The sequence below is a fragment of the Oryx dammah genome, unplaced genomic scaffold (genome assembly GCF_014754425.2).
Source record: "Oryx dammah isolate SB20612 unplaced genomic scaffold, SCBI_Odam_1.1 HiC_scaffold_25, whole genome shotgun sequence".
Classification (NCBI taxonomy): domain Eukaryota; kingdom Metazoa; phylum Chordata; class Mammalia; order Artiodactyla; family Bovidae; genus Oryx; species Oryx dammah.
In genome coordinates, this window is record NW_024070209.1 from 105,277,671 (window position 1) to 105,294,494 (window position 16,824).

The following is a 16,824-nucleotide window of genomic DNA, read 5'->3' on the forward strand; positions in this document are numbered from 1 at the left end:
AGCCCCCAACTCCTGAGCCCACCTGGGTGTCTGCAGGAGGGCCTGGCGCCCCCAACCCTTGACTGCACGGGTGACCCGGGGTCAGGGCTGTAGCCAGGCTGTGTGGCTCCTCCCTGGAGCGTCAGGGTCCTGTCTTGTTCTTGGGTGGTTGTGTCGTGGGACACGGTCCCGAGTCTCCACGGCTCTCTGTCCGCCTCCAGCCTGGTGTCTGGCCCTGGTCTCACAGTGACTGTTGGGTGCCCTGCCCCCTCACCAGGCCCAGACTCTGCTTGAGCAGGGGCGTGTGGCTGGGCGGGGTGCCCTGCCCCCACCGCCTCAGGGGCCCCTCGAGCTCACGCTGCAGAACAGCAGCCCGCTCTGTGCCCCGTGTGGAAGGCCGAGGCCTCAGGGACTGTCCCATGCGTAGGTGAAGGAGGTGGTCACGCGCATGTAGTGTTTTCATCGTGAGGCGCCTGGTGGATGTGGCATTCTTCACCTTGAAGGCCGGGCATAAGGGCCTCACCCAGGCCTCCCCAGCCTGCAGGTGGGGTGTGTGGGTGCGCGTGTGTACACGCGTGTGCGTGTCTGTGTGTCCGCTTGCACGTGTGTGGTGGGGGAGCTGTGCTCCCCACTGATCCATGTTCTCTCTACAGACCCAAGAAGCTCCGCTTCCACCCGAAGCAGCTGTACTTCTCGGCGCGGCAAGGGGAGCTGCAGAAGGTGCTGCTCATGTTGGGTAGGTGGGCGAGCGCGTCTGTCCTCTGGGCCCGCCGGGCCCCGCCCTGTCCCGCTGCTCTGCTCGGCGCACACAGCGCCCCCCCGGGTTTACTGTGTTTGCCACGTTCCTGCTCAGTCAGTCACGGCGGAGGGAGTGTCTGCCTGGAATTAGCAGCAGGGAGGCATGTGCTTGTTAGGCAGTGCTGTGGAGTCAGCAGCGGCACGGCCAGCGAGCCGGGCTCGTGCTGTGGGCACGCGCCTGCGTCTTCTGTGCAGAGAGCAGCCCAGGACACCCGTGCTGTCAGCGACCTCCTGCCACTGTGGTTCTGACCCACCGGGTGCTGAGGAGCAGGCAGCGCTTTGCTTCTGAGCTCACAGCTTAGGCTTGACTTTTGGGCTGGAGAAGGTGGATGCAGAATCTCTTTACTTGATAGGAAGTCAAGAAACAAGTGTAGCAGTTTGTTCTGGGGGAGAAAAGGTTTTATTTTATGTTGACCAAAGTGGCAGTTTTTACCATTTTTCTGTTAGACCTTGTGTAGTACTGAGGTCGCCTCACTGTTCGGGGGTTAACCTCATGGCCCGTGTCCATGCCAGGCTGGGAGCAGCGCTCAGCAATTGCCTCCCCTTAGGGCCTGGCCTGGGGGTCCTGCTCCCATGGAGCGTCCACCCTGGGCCCCTCCAGCCTCATGTTAGGGCAGAGGCCGGCTGGGGGACATGGGGGAGACGCTGGGGCCTCTGACCGCAGCCTGCCTGCCGTCCCCCGGGACCTCCCCGCCCTGGACCGGCCCGCCTGGGTGCTGGGGTCGTGCCTGATGAGTGATCGGCACCTCTTGTTTGTTTGCAGTTGACGGGATTGACCCCAACTTCAAGATGGAGCATCAGAACAAGCGCTCGCCCCTGCACGCTGCGGCCGAGGCCGGCCACGTGGACATCTGCCACATGCTCATCCAGGTTGGCTGCGGGTCGCAGCGGCAGCTGAGGCCCGGGGCCTGGGCCCTGCTGTGCTGAGGGTTGGGCGTCTCTCAGTGTTCCCCGACTGGTTCTCGCTCGCTGTGGGGCTTCATGTCACCGACTTCCCAGGCTGGGGGTTCAGCCGAGGCGTGCACACGTGCCGCTCTGCCCATGTCCTGCAGTGAGAGCTTGCATCCTGTGGTCCCGTGAATATTCCATGGTTGTATGAGGGGCACCCCCCACCCAGCAGGCACACTGGCCTCTGTGTTATCTGGCAGTGCGTCACCCGCTCTGAGCACTGTTTCTCTGGGAGGTCCGCCCAACCCAGGCCCCCGTGGGGCCTCTCTTCCCTGGAGGCCACCTTTCAGCTGGTTCTTCATCTCTGGATCCTTCAGGATATCTCCTTTCGCTTGTGGGTCTAGACTCACCGCTCAGCCCCCAGCTCAGTGTGGGGTCTTTCTGTCTGGGCTCTGGGGCCCTCCCTGCGCGCCCACGCTGCGTTTGCCTGGCGCGCCTCCTCTCCAGCCCTGCGCCCTTCGAGCCCGCCTTCTTGGTGCTGCTCCACGGGGCCCTCAGCTCCTCTGGGGGTTCCCCTGTGCGGCCGCGTGTGAACCCCTGGGTCTCCTCTTGCTCCCGAGAGACCCTGCTCAGTGACTTCTGGGTCTCCCTGCAGCGTTGGAAACTCTATTCTATGTTCTAGTCTTTCTCATTTCAGGTTTTACCCACATGCCTGGTGCTGGCTTGTTTATGTGAAAAAGAAAGGGCTGAAATGCCGGAGGTGGGCTCTTGGTTGGGCCTGTCAGCTGGCAGTTTTCGTGTTGGGGGCCCCAGGAGGGCTCTGGGCCTGGGAGCACAGTGTGCCTCCCTGGGGCTTCGGGGCCCTGTCGCCACCCGCTGGCCTCCTGTGTGTGGTCACAGCAGCTCTGTCCTGTCCCCGTCTCCTCAGCTGTGCTGTGCACACAGGATAGGGTTGTGTGTCAGTGTGGAGCCTGCTTTTGCATTGAGGTTTACAGTAGGTTTACCTGTTGGTTTAGATTTCTGACACCTGAGACCTGCTTGTCAGATCCCTCTCAGCTTTGGCTTGGGTACGCCAGAGGCTCGTTTGGACGGACCTGTTTAAATAGCATGCAGCTGGGTTCTGCTGCCGCCTCTTCTGACTTCCTTCTTCCTTTAGAGGAGGCGGCTCTGGACTCCTTTGAAAGGATCCATTTCCCCCAGCCTTTTTGAAAGAAAGAAAAGAAAGTGAACTCGCTCAGTTGTGTCCGACTCTTTGTGACCCCAGGGACTGTTGCCCAACCAGGCTTCTCTGTCCCTGGGGATTTGCCAAGCAAGAATATTGGAGTGGGTTGTCACTTCCTTCTCCAAGGGATGTTCCTGACCCAGGGATCAAACCCGGGTCTCCCGCATTGCAAGCAGACGCTTTACCGTTTGAGCCACTAGGGAAATTTCACCTTTTTGATAAACTTCATTTGTTCATCTGTCTTTTTTTTTTTTTGGCAGTACCGGCTCAGTGGATGTGAGTCTGAGTAAGACCCGGGAGTGGGTGGAGGACAGGGAGGCCTGGCGTGCTGCCGTCCACGGGCCGCACGGAGTCGGGCATGAATGAGCGAGACTGCGCTGAGCAGAGCTGGGCTTTCCCTGCCACCCGGCTCTTCTCTAGTTGCGGCGCGCGGGTGTCTCTGCGGGGGCCTCTCTTGCTGTGGAGCGCGAGCTGAGTGTTTGGGCCTCGGTAGCTGAGGTGCGTGGGCCTCGCTGTTGCAGCCCCGGGGCTCTTGCGCTCGGGCTCGGGAGCTGTGTCGCGCGGGCTGAGTGGCTCCGGGGCGCACGGAGTCTCCCAGGTCAGGGAGTGAGCCCGTGCCTCCTGTGTCGGCAGATGGGCTCGTCACCCCCCAGCCGCCAGGGGAGGCCCCGCTGGTTTTACGTTAAAATACGTGTGTGTGTGCGTGTTTGCTGTTGTGTAGCTGCTAAGTCACGTCTTACTCTCTGTGACCCCGTGGTCTGCAGCCCACCAGGCCTTTCTGTCCATGAGACTTCCCAGGCATGGATACTGGAGTGGGTTGCCATTTTCTTCTCCAGGCATGTTTCTGACTCAGGGCGTAAAGAGTCCTACATTGGCAGGCAGATTCTTTACCGCTGAGCCGCCAGGAAAGCCTGTGTTGATTAATAAAGAAGAGTCTAAAATGTAAGCATCTCGGTTCATCTTAACGGCTTTGGAGGGAACCGGCCGGAGCTGCTTCTCCCCTGAAGCACTGTGTCCCCTCCTCGGGCAGCTCTGAGGCTGGTGTCATCATGGCCACGTGTGTGTCTCTGTGGGCTCACTGCCCTGCAGGCATCTTCGGCCACACGGCTGAGCTCTGTCCACCTCTGAACTCCACATGGTGTGACTTGTTTGCCTTTTTTCGTTCAAAGAGCAACAACCTAAGGGGTTGTTGAGCCCCTGGGGCCCGCTCGCTGACCCCCTGCCCATTCCTGCTTCTGCCCATGGGCCGTGATCGAGGAGCCGTCCTGAGAGGGAGCGCAGGAGTGCTGTGTTCTGTTTCGCAGCTTCCCTTGAGTTGTAAACTGTTGCAGAATAAAACGTGACGCATTGGTTTAGAAAGAGTTGGTTTAGAAAGAGCTGGTTTAGAAAAAACAACGCTTCACATGTTAGCGATCTTTACGACTCTGCACTGTCGTCTGAGCCTGGGGGTATGACGGCTGGGCACCTCTCAGGTGAGGTTCTCAAGCGTGTAGTTGAGTGGTGTCCAGGGCTGCGCACTCCCAAGGCGGGCCGCCCTTCCCCAGAGCCCCAGAGCCCCAGTGTGCGCGGTGGGCGGGCTCACTCTGCTTCGCCCTGGATCCCACGGCGCTGCTTCTTGGAGGCCCCGCTCTGCTGCGTGCCTCCTCCCGGCAGGCCCCAGCCCTGGCCCTGTGCCCTCTCCTGGCCCCAGGCAGCCAGGCAGCGCCCTTACGCTGTGGTCAGGGTAGGGGGTCGCCTGTGAAGAGCGTCTTTGTTTATTCTTGCTCTGACTCGTTTCCACGTTGAGGTCTCAGTGGAAGCAGCTCCAACTAGGCAGCTTCAGCACTGTGGCCACTGAACTAGAGAGACCCAAGCGGGGGCCGCCTCCCACGCACTGCCGTGGACTGGGCCCGTCCCAGCCTCTGGCCGTGCCCGCTTGTCCCCACGCCGGCCCCTGCTCTGGCCTCTCCTGCACGGCTGTCTGTCCTGGCTCTGTCCCCGGCCGTCCCTCTAGGAGGTTTGATCAGGTCCTCTCACCTGCTCTGCTCTGACCTTGTGCTGACTGTGAGCCGGGAGTCTTCCGGTTAGAAGGGTGCCTGTCCTTGCAGCCTCGGGGCCCAGGGAAGGGGAGAGCAGAGGCTGCGGCCCTGACGCGCGCCGCCCTGTTCTCTGGGGGCTCACCCTCCGTCCCCTCCTCCCGTGTCTCGGATGGCTTGGCATCATCTCCCGGGCGCCCCACCTCTCCCTGGGATGGTCACTCACCTTCAGGCTGGCTTCCCTGCTGTGGTCCTGGGCTGCCCACACACCCTTGTGCGGGGCTTCCATGCCGCCGCTTGGGTGGGTCACTGATCGGCTCAGGTTTCAGACAAGCGCGTGGAGCACCAGTCCTTGTAGGCCCAGGGTCTTGGTGTTGGGCAGGGGAGATGTCCCTCTGACCCTGACCCTCTGCAGTGCGGCCCCTGCCTCCGCTCTTGGCCATCAGCCTGTGCAGCCCTCAGACCTGGGCCCTCCCTTTGGGGCTGCCCACCCTCTGAGGGCTCAGGGTGGCTGGAGGTCTGGGGGAGTCTTGCCAGGTGTGTGCCCCCAGTCACAGGCACTGCCTGGCCTTCCGCTGGCAGAGGCTTATCCTGCCTGTGCACCTGGGCAGAGTGGCTGGCCTCACGCCGGCCTTCTGTGCCCCGCACAGCCTCCGCCCTGCCGGCCCCTCACCTGTGTGCTCTTCCAGGTTGCTATGGGGTCCTGGCTCCGCCTTGCCCTCAGATGGGCTCGGACCGGTGTCCCGCGCATTTACCACGCATTTACCACCCACTGTCCCGTTCCGGCTGTGGCTCCGCCTGGAGGCCAGCCGGTCTCCTTCCAGCCCCCGCTGCTCAGCCCCTGGCTTCTGTGCACCCTTCTCTGTCTGCTCGTCAAGTCTCTCACTAAACTGTTACTCTTGTGTTTTAATTGCTAATAATAGAAACAGACTTGCAGGTGTTGCTTTTTGCCTGTCGGTCTAGTTTCTCCCGACACAGAAGAGGCCCAGCTGCCAAATAGTCTCTCTGCTCTCAGTGGACAACTCACCTCAGGCGTCTGCAGTTTCAGGCAGAACTTACCCAAGGAGTCCTGCTCGCTCATTAGTTTTTAAGTACACCCACTACTAGAAAATACATGCTGGAGATGAATTTTTGCTCAGTTTATTTTAGCGAGCGTTAGAACAGCCCAGAAAGAGCTCCGAGGTCACTGCAAGCTGGTCCCCTCACCTCCTGGCCCCGCCTTGCGGAGACCCTCTCCTTGCCTCTTGTTTGTCTGTGCTGGGGTCTCACTTTCTTATTTCTAAGGGGTTGTCAGTGATGTTGCTATCTTTACCAAGTTAACTGAGAAGTGAAATGCTCTTCTTGACAGAAAATAAAAGTCACTTTGGAGTCTCAGGCTTAGATGGCAGAGAGACCGAATTAGCCCCTTTGCGCCCGGGGCCGTTTCCTCCAATAGAACAATCACTTTGGAGCCTCAGGCTTAGACGGCAGAGAGACCGAATGTGGCCCCTGTGTGCCCGGGGCCGTTTCCTCCCCGAGTGTGGCTACAGGCTGAGTGTCTGTCCCTCTTCTCACCAGGCGGGCGCCAACATCGACACCTGCTCTGAGGACCAGAGGACCCCGCTGATGGAGGCCGCGGAGAACAACCACTTGGACGCGGTGAAGTACCTCATCAAGGCCGGGGCCCTCGTGGATCCCAAGGTACTTGGCGCACACACCCCGCTCCCCATAGCACTCCTTGTGAGGAGGAGCAGGGCCGCTTCCCTGGGACGCCTTCAGGGATTGGCGGCCACTGGGCACCCACAGGTGTCTAGAAGTAGGCAGTGCAGCTTGCCCGGCGGCAGTTTACTCATGGGAGGTACTGTGAGCGCTGGCTCCACGGAGCCGCCACAGACACGCACCCATGAGGGTTTGTGCGTGGAGGGTCCGGTGCCGTCCTTCATGGTGGGCACCTCCCCTCTTCGTCTGCTGTTTGGAGCCCTTACTCAGGAAAGTCGTCATCGTGCAAAGTGCCAGGCTGGACGAAGCACAAGCTGGAATCAAGATTGCCGGGACAAATATCTACAACCTCAAGTTACGCAGATGATACCACTGTAAGGGCAGAAGGTGAAAAGGAGCTAAACAGCCTTTTAATGAGGGTGAAAGGAGAGTGAGAAAGCTGGCTTAAAACTCAGTGTAAAACAACTAAGATCACGTCATGTGGTCCCGTCACCGCATGGCAGGAAGGAGGAGACGGGGGAGCACTGGCAGACCCCTCTTCTTGGGCTCCAGACCACTGTGGCTGGTGACTGCAGCCTTGAAATTGGAAGATGACTGCTTCTTGGAAGGAAAGCTGTAACCTGCTGCTGCTGCTGCTAAGTCGCTTCAGTCCTGTCCGACTCTGTGCGAACCCACGGATGGCAGCCCACCAGGCTCCTCCGTCCCTGGGATTCTCCAGGCAAGAACACTGGAGTGGGTTGCCACTGCCTTCTCCAATGCGTGGAAGTGAAAAGTGAAAGTGAAGTCGCTCAGTCGTGTCCGATTCATAGTGACCCCATGGACGGCAGCCTACCAGGCTCCTCCATCCATGGGATTTTCCAGGCAAGAGTACTGGAGTGGGGTTCCATTGCCTATAACAAACCTAGACAGTGTATTAAAAAGCAAAGACATCACTTTGCCGACAAAGGCCCGTGTAGTTAAGGCTATGGTCTTTCCGGTAGCCGTGTATGGATGTGAGAGTTGGACCAGAAAGACGGCTGAGTGCCAAAGAGTTGGTGCTTTTGAGCTGTGATCCTGGAGAGGACTCTTGAGAGTCCTTGGACAACAAGGAGATGCAACCAGTCCATCCTAAAGAGGATCAGCCCTGAAGATTCTCTGGAAGGACTGATGCTGAAGCCCTAATGCTCTGGCCACCTGATGCCAAGAACCAACTCGGTGGAAAAGACCCTGATGCTGGGAAAGATTGGAGGCAGGATGAGAAGGGGACGACAGAAGATGAGATGGTTGGATGGCATCACTGGCTCAATGGGCAGGAACTTGGACAGACTCTGGGAGATGGCGAGGGGCAGGGCCTGCTGTGCTGCTGTTCGTGGGGCCACAGAGAACCAGACGTGACTTGGCAACTGAACAACCCCAACAAGTGGAGAAAGAGAAAAAGGCCTCCATGTTGGAAAGGGGAAGAAAACTAATCTCTGTGCACAGACAACACATAGAAAGTCATGAAGAGTCCACACGGAGATTTGTCAGCACTGATAAATATGTTTGAGAAGGTTTAATGTATCAAGTCAGTACATAAGTGTCAGTTGTATTTCTACGCGTGTGAACAATCCAAAAAGCAAATTAAGAACACAGTTCCATTCACAGCATCAAGAAGAAGAAAATACTTTGGAATGAGCTTAACCAAGGAGGTAAAAGATTTGTACACTAAAAGAATGCTGAAAGAAATTTAAAAAGGCACCGATAAATGGACATTATCCTTATCCTGTGTTCATGGAGTAGAAGCAGGCAGTGCTTTGATGCCTTGTTATCTACAGGGGGTGGACTCCAGGACCCCCACAGATCCCAGCCCACCAGTGCTCCAGTCCCCTGATGAGACAGTGCGGCCTTCAGCCCTCCGTGTTGTGGCTCTGCCTCTGTGGGTGCTGAGTGCTGTGTTGCTAGAAAGTCTTACTGTCCACAACCACCTACAGATGAGTGCAGTTCCTGTCAAGAGTCCCAGCACTGTTCTCTACAGGGAAACCCTGAACAGTCAAAATAGTCTTGCCAAAGAGCAATGCTGGAGGCCTCAGACTTGCTGACTTCAGAACTTAGGAGAGAGCTGCAGTAGTCCAAAAAGTGTGGTACCTGCCTCGAGGCGGACGCACGGAGCAGCGGATGGAGAGCCGTGCAGAGACGGGCGTGTGGGACGGCACAGAGCGCCTGAAGTGCGCCCTGCAGGCACGATCGGGTGATTCCTGTTGCGGCCCAGACCATCCAGTGGCAGGAAAGGGTGTCCTTCACCACACGTGCTAAGGCACCTGGACTCCACCCACAGGCGAGTGAGGCTGGGCCCCTTCCTCCCTGTGCGTTCATAAGCTACGCCAGGGGCGTCAGAGACCTACGTTCAAGAGCTAGAACTGTGAAGCACTCGGCAGAAAACAGGGAGACCCATGTGATGTTGGACTTGAGTGCCTTCTTGGACATGACACCGAAGCATAAGAGGAACATGGGCCACTTAGACGTCATCAGAATTAGGGCTGTGGTTCATCAGAGGAGAACGGAGAGACCACCCCCAGGGGAGGGAAGCATTCACAGTCCTGTGTCTGCTGGGTCTCACTCTCCAGGTCATACAGACACGTCCTGCTGCCAGACTGTAGCCCAGCTCAGAAGTGGGCAGAGTTCGAGCAGACATTTCTGCAGAGAAGATATTGTATTTGAATGGCCAGTTGGCACATGAAAAGATGCTCAGCATCATTAGTTATTAGGGAAGTGCATTCAAAGCTGCAGCGAGCCCCCACAGGACAACTGTTGTCTAAATGTCAGAAGATAGGTGCCAGCAAAGCTGTGGACAGGCTGGGATTCTCATGCATTGTTGGTGGAAATGTGAAGCGGTGCAGAAACCGTGGAAAACAGTCTGCCGGTTCCTCAGAAAAGTCACAGATTCGGTTTCAGCTGTATGATCCGGTGATTCCAGTCCAGGGTGTGTCTCCAAGGAGACAGGAAGAAAGGACACAGACAGGTGTGTGCACACCTGCTTCTCCCCGGTGTTTACAGTTTCCAAAAGGTGGGTGCAGCCCAGGGTCCAGCGACGTGTGGCGGATAAGCCGGGGATGTGACCCGTCCCTGAGGCGGAGCGTTGCTCAGTCTTCAGAAGGGAAGGGGAGTCCCGCACGGGCTGCAGCACGGGTGCGCCTGAGAACGCAGCACCGAGAAGGTATCGCAGAAGGTGACACAGAAGGACGGGTGTCGCGTGGTCCCTCTTCCGTGAGGAAGCTGACCAGGCAGATGTGGAGATGAGGCACCCGGGCTGAGAGCAGGGACTCAGGCTGCGTGGCGCTGCCCGAGCTCCTGCCCGGGCTGCGGGGAGGTCCTGAGAACAGAGTGGTGATGGCTGTGTGGCTCGTAGAGCAATTAACGAGGCCATGGAGTGGCTGGAAAATGGTTAGAATGGCAAGTTTTAGGTCAGACACACACACACACACACACACACACACACACACACAGAGTAACGATGAAAGTGTTAAATCTTAGGGCTTTTCACATTAATACACATTTTTTCCACTGAAAATGTCACCCTGCAGTTCATATTCATCTATCAACTCCTTTTCCATCAAATTTTATCTTTCTGTGTCATTGACCGTTACTCTGTAACAGTATTTCAAGGGCTGTGTTACATCTCATGATAGAGTTGGTATCGTTTTTGCCAGATCCACTAGCGGAGTATGTGGATGACCAAGTTTTATTGTACACAGAGCTTCAGCAGGCATTTCATAGCTAGGTCTTTTCACATGTTCGCTTTAAGACAGATTTTTCTGGACAGGGATTTTGGAGATCCAGATATATAATGATTTTTTAAGGCTTTTGGTCCCTCTTTCTTAAATGCATCTGGAAGTTTGTGAGACCTCATTTTCCTGCACTCTTACCAACATCAACCATTACAGTTAAAAAAATACTCACAGTTCGACTGCAAAAATGTTTTTTTTTTACTATTTTAATTTGCTTCTGTCAAAGTAAACAGTTTTTTGTATATAGTTATTTACATATGCAGAGTACACCATGTGAAATGCTGAGCTGGATGAATCACAAGCTGGAATCAAGATTACTGGGAAAAATGTCAGTAACTTGAGCTATGCAGATGATACCATGGTAAGGGCTGAAAGTGAAGAGGAACTAAAGAGCCTTTTGATGAAGGTGAAGGAGGAGAGTGAAAGATGTGGCTGAAACTCAACATTCAGAAAACTAAGCCCGTGGCGTCCGGTCGTATCACTTCATGGCAAACAGAAGGGGAAACGCTGAGGGCCATGGCAGGCTGCATCTTCTTGGACTCCGAAATCACTGTGGAGCGTGATCGCAGTCATGGGATTGAACGACGCTTGGTCCTTGGACGGAAGGCTGTGACAAACCTGGAGAACATATTTAAAAGCAGAGACGTTCCTTTGCCAACAAAAGTCTGAATAGTCAAAGCTATGGTTTTTCCAGTGGTCATGTACGGATGTGAGAATTGAACCATAAAGAAGGCTGCGTGCTGAAGAATTCAAACTGTGGTGCTGGAGAAGACTCTTGGACAGCAAGGAGATCACACCAGTCAATCCTAAAGGAAATCAGCTCTGAATAGTCATTGGAAGGACTGATGTGGAAGCTGAAGCCCCAATACTTTGGCCACTTGATGTGAAGAGCTGCCTTGTTGGAAAAGACCCTGACGCTAGAAAAGATTGAGGGCAAGGGGAGAAGGGGACGACAGAGCACGAGATGGTTGGATGGCATCACTGAAGCGCTGGAGATGAGTTCGAGCAAGCTCCGGGAGATGGTGGAGGACAGGGAGGCCTGGCGTGCTGGGGTTTATGGGCCACAGAGTCAGAGACCACCCCACAGCTGAACAGCAGCAGCATGGTTGCGTGGGTCGTGGGTGTGGTTTCAGGGCAGCACCTAGTCCTGTGCTTTGGTGGGTTGAGGTCTGGCGCCCTGTAGCTGCTCTGTGAACACCTGCCCGTGAGTGTTAGTCCCCATCAGGGCGGGCGCGTGAGTTCTGCCTCGTGCTTGGCCGGGGGGCAATTTCCTGGCCCCGCCACTGGAGCCAGTGCCCAAGCAAAGCACTGCTGCGGAGGCAGGCCAGAGTTGAAGGCTTTGTAGGAGTAGCTGTACCAGCAGAACAAGTGGTTGGCGCAGGTCTGGAGTGGGCAGTTCACCAGTGAGCCCAGCTGCACTCGGGGTGCCATAGAAAGAAGGGCCCTTGAACCCAAGACCAGTCACAGAAGACACTCTGTCTGAGAAACAGACTGAGCTGTCTGTGTGGTTAGAGTTCCAGAGAGGAGGAGACAGAAAATATATTGAAGGAAAAGTGGTCATAAATTTTCCAAATTTGATGAAAAATAACGTCCAAGTTCAAGAATCTCAGCAAACCCCAAGCTGGACAAATGCACAGGCTGCTACGCCAAAATCCATCATGTTAAACTGTAGAAAGCCTTAATGCGGCCCAAGAAGAGCAGCCTCGTACAGCACGTGTAAGTGAGCCCGCCCGCTTCCCATCTGAAACCACAGGGGCCAGGAGACCGTGGAGTGCTTTTCTTATTGTGCTGAAAGGGGAAAAAACTCCAAAAACATGTCCGCCCAGAATGCTGCAGCCAATAAAAGTGTCCTTCAGAAGCAACTGTGAAATAAAACATTTTCAGGTGTACAAAAACTGACAGAACTTAATAGCAGATTTATAGTAAAGCCAGGAGGAAAATCTCATCCTTGGAAATAGTGAAAATACCAGAAATGGTAAATTAGAAAAATTTGTTTTCTGTAAATTTATTAAAAGGTGAAGGCTGTTTAAAGGAAGAAGAATATTGCCAGATGGAGTTTACACAGACGGGCACTTCGACACGACAGCGGGCGCTGGGGGCAGCGGAGGGGTGTGAGCATGGCCCTCGGGGTCAGCCCTGGGAGGGCTCACTGCTGCTCTGAGCTGTGGACAGTCGGAAGCCATGATCCTGTAGAATACTGGGGAGTAACTTAAAAGAGGCATAGCTTTCAGGAAGAAATTTTTAAAGGTAGTAGAGGAAGTAAAGTGGAATCTCAGAAAGTTCTTTTGTGACTAGCAAGCAGGAAAGAGGAGTAAAAACTGGGACCACAGCAAGATGGGGTCTGACCCTGACCACGCCACAGTTCCTTCCAGCATCGGAGGGTGAAGCCCTGCAGCCCGAGGAGACACTGAGCTGGTGAACAGACGAGAGCCAGCCCTGCTTCCACAGAGAACGCACAGTGACACACACGGAGAGCACACGAGAGAGCACACGGGAACACGCAGAGCACACGGGAACACAGAGCACACGTGAACACACGGAGGGCACACAGTAATACAGAATCCATGAACACATGGAGAGCACACGCTGACACAGCAGAGTGATCATGTAGGCCACACACTAACACGGAGCGCACACGTGAACACAGCACACGAGAGAGCACACGGGAACACAGAGCACACGAGAGAGCACACGTGAACACACAGCACACAGTAATACAGAATCCATGAACACATGGAGAGCACACGCTGACACAGCAGAGTGACCATGTAGGCCACACACTCACGGAGCGCACATGTGAACACCGCACACGAGAACACACGGAGAGCACATGCTAACGCATGGATAGAGCACGCTAACACGGCATGCTAACGCAGAGGATGCTCCCACACGCACCAGGCGGGAGCGAGCAGGGTGAGGGCATGTCAGGCGCGTGGTGAACGGGAGTCGGGTGCAGCAGGCGAGGGCGCAGAGCACTCAGAGGCCAAGAGGGAAGGTTACCTTTCCTTCCAGCATCGGGAACGGTTTCTTCAGCAGGACACAGAAAAATACAAAAGAGACTGATGCTGCTGAGAGCGATAGAATTCAGGATTTCCAGGCCTTCCCTGGAGGTGCGGTGGTTAAGATTCAAGCTTCCAGTGCAGGGGTGCAGGTCCAGCCCCTGGTCAGGGAGCTGAGATCCCACATACCTCAGAATCAAGAGATGGTAACGCAGAGGCAGTGTTGCAGTGAATTCAGTAAGAACTTTTAAAAATGGTTCGCAGCAGAAAAAAGAAAATGAGATTTTTCCACGTTTCAGTTGAACAGAAGATGCACGGAGATGGGAGGGGCCGCCCAGTGTGGAGGGCCTCCTGCCGGTGGAGGGCGGCCAGGCAGCCCCCCGCCCCCAGCCATGGCGTCCTGTGGAGCCCACAGCTGAGCCCCCCGGGGAGGAGGGTGCGCCTTGCACAGCAGGAAGTCCTAGCAGCGCAGTCCTCCCTGGCCAGCGACACGGGCTGGGCCGCCCCAGTCCGTGAGTGTAAGCGAGCAGGTGTGCCCGGTGGAGCCCTCAGGATGTGGGGCTGAGTGTGGGTTGCAGAGAAGTGTCTGTCTGCACGTTACAGCTTAGCACGCGAAGGCGTTTCTGGACCTGCGCACGTGTAGTGAAAGCCTCGGGTGGCTCCCACCTGCGAGCGTAGATCAGGCCGGCGCTCCCCCTGGTCTGGCCTCAACTCGGGGGTGGGCGGTGGCTCTGGTGCTGGGTGTTCCGTGGCTGAGGTAGATTTAGGTTCTTGGGAGGTGGAGACAAAGGCCAGCCAGCAGCCGCGCCGGCAGATGTGCTCTGGGCCCGGTCACCGTGGGGCATCAGGCGGGGGGAGCTCAGCGCCCTGGAGCTCCTGGGACCTCAGCGGCTCTCGTGTTACAGGACGCAGAGGGCTCGACCTGTTTGCACCTGGCTGCCAAGAAAGGCCACTACGACGTGGTTCAGTACCTGCTTTCAAACGGACAGATGGACGTCAACTGTCAGGTACGCGCCCCGTCCGCTCGCGATGCCGCCTCGTGGGCCTGGCCCCAGGACCCGAGACGAGTCCTCGCCGTGGTCCCGGCCCCGCCTGTCCTCCGGGGTCACCTCCGCAGGGCCTGGAGACCTGGCCTCTTCTCCCCAGCCCTGTCCGTCTCCTGGCTCACTGGCCGCCTAGAGGCCCGTGTCCAGGCACTGCCGCTCGAGCAGGGCCCCAGCCTCCATGGGCCGAGCTGCCCTGTGGCTTCTTGCCTTCCCTCCCAGCGCTGGCTGTTGTCGGACGTTCTGTCTCCTCCCGTGTGTTTGCGTCTGCCTGTCTGTCCAGCTGTTGTCAGGACCCTGGGGTGTCCTGCAGTGCCCAGCACAGAGCAGGTCCTGTGTACATCTCCTGACCTGTGAGGGGCTGGGGGAGAAGGTGAGGGTGCAAGGAAGGATCCTCTCAACTCTCAGGGACCCGTTCCCGCCCCCGGGACCCTGCACGTGGGCGCGGCTCCCTGCAGTGAGGTTTGTGCCCCTGCGGGCCCCCTTCCCCTGGCTCAGGTCCATCTCTCGCCCAGGCAGGCTGGGCTGTGCTGCCCTGCCGTATCCCCAGTCCCACAGCAGGCCTGTGGGCACCGTCTCACCTCAGTCGTGGAGGCCGAGTGCGTCCACGGGAAGACGCGGTGACTGGAGCAGGCAGCAAGTTGTGTTGGCAGGGACTGAACCTCTGGCCGCCCGAGAAGGAATTGGCCACGTGGTTCTTGTTGGCTCAGAGCTGCTCCTGGTTTAAATGAACGCTCAGGACCACTGGGTGTGGTGTGGGCAGGGTAGAGGGGCAGCCGGCTGGGCAGGGTCAGCTGGGTGGGCCTCTGCCCCCTGCCTTCCTCACGGCCTCCCAGTCTGATCTGGTGTCCGCAGTTCATGCCTCATGCGTGGTCTGTCCTGGGACCACCGGGTGGGCAGGTGTGTGGCCTGCCCTTGCTCACCAGGGTCCCCGGGCGGTGCTGTGAACCTCGGTTTCCTTTAGCAGGACGGGGCCTCGGGTCGGGGCCCCCACTCCTGCCCCCTCCCTGGAGCCACTTCTCAGGTCCTGAGTGATGGCCCTGTGTCCCCTCACACACCCAGGGGCTGTGATAGGTTTTTCTTCTTCTTTGAAACCAGGATGACGGCGGCTGGACGCCCATGATCTGGGCCACTGAGTACAAGCATGTAGACCTCGTGAAGCTGCTGCTCTCCAAGGGGTCCGACATCAACATCCGGGACAACGTGAGTCCCCCGGCGGAGGCCCTGGAGGAGGCGCGGGCGTAGGGCGGCTGCAGGCACTTTGGTCGTGGAGGCCGCTTCCTAGTGCCTGCCCTGGCCTCTTCCCGTCCAGTCGCCAGCGTGCACTGACCCAGCGCGGCCTCCTGTGTCAGCCCGGAGTTGGGTGTGACCCGAGTGGCACAGGCCCTGAGACTCGCCCCGGCTGGAGCCATGTCTCCAGAGGTGTAGAAATTGACTCCGTGTCTGTGGTGGGGACGGCGGGCTGAGGCACGCCACCCTGGGCTGGGCTGCTGAGGTGCCAGGTGCTCTGGGAACAGCCTTGGGCTGTGTGTTGCTGGGGCTGCGTGCTTGCGGGCAGCACCGGGCACTTCTGATGAAGTTGAAGGGGATTCTCATCTCGGGAAGGCTTCGGGGGTCCCAGGAGCAGTGGATGGTGGGGCTGGCGGAGCTGGGGGGCTGCTCTGGCGTGAACCTGTGCGCTGCCTCCCAGGCGAGGGTCAGGCTTCCTGGGATCTGGACGGGCTGTGCTCGTGGAGCTGTGTCCACCTTTGCAGAGTTACCAGAGCTGTAAGTAGGAAGCTAGGCACAAGCTCACGGTGTTGATGATGGAGTAAGGCAGGAAGGCACACCCCCGCCTCTGCTCAGAGCTCCGAGTGGACCATGTGAAGACAGGATGGGAGCGGTGGCTGCTTTGCAAGAAGACCTCCACCCCCCCCCCGCCACCGGGACTGGGAGCAGTGACCCCCCCAAGGGCACTGCCGGCCGGGGGCGTCTGCCAGCTCCACAGAGCTGGGCCCCAGGGCCCGAGATACGCCTTCAACTGGAAATACCCAACACGCCTTACGCGGACAGAACCAGTGCTTCTTAACCAGACATACCAGATACCTGAGAACCAGCCATTTTGAACAGACATAACTAGTCCTTCTTAACCAGACATACAGATACCTGAGAACCAGCCGTCTTGAACAGACGTAACTAGTCCTTCTTAGCCAGACATACCAGATACCTGAGAACCAGTCCTCTTTAGTGCTTCTTAACCAGACATACAGATACCTGAGAACCAGCCGTCTTGAACAGATGTAACTAGTCCTTCTTAACCAGACATAACCAGCTACCTGAGAACCAGCCGTCCTTGAACAGACATAACTAGTCCTTCTTAACCAGACATAACCAGCTACCTGAGAACCAGCCATCTTGAACAGACATAACTAGTCCTTCTTAACCAGACATAACCAGCTA

General features: G+C 57.1%; 1 protein-coding gene across 5 annotated transcripts in view; it reads left to right on the forward strand.

Moving 5' to 3' along the window:
* Nucleotides 1-16,824, forward strand: part of EHMT1 (euchromatic histone lysine methyltransferase 1) — a 69,512-nt gene that overhangs the window by 35,689 nt on the left and 16,999 nt on the right. For all 5 annotated transcript variants that reach the window (XM_040224916.1, XM_040224919.1, XM_040224917.1 and 2 more), the window contains 5 exons: nt 633-715; nt 1,541-1,647; nt 6,460-6,582; nt 14,248-14,349; nt 15,484-15,588. In XM_040224916.1, coding sequence (XP_040080850.1) covers nt 633-715; nt 1,541-1,647; nt 6,460-6,582; nt 14,248-14,349; nt 15,484-15,588 — 520 coding nt within the window. The remainder of the gene's footprint in view (nt 1-632; nt 716-1,540; nt 1,648-6,459; nt 6,583-14,247; nt 14,350-15,483; nt 15,589-16,824) is intronic.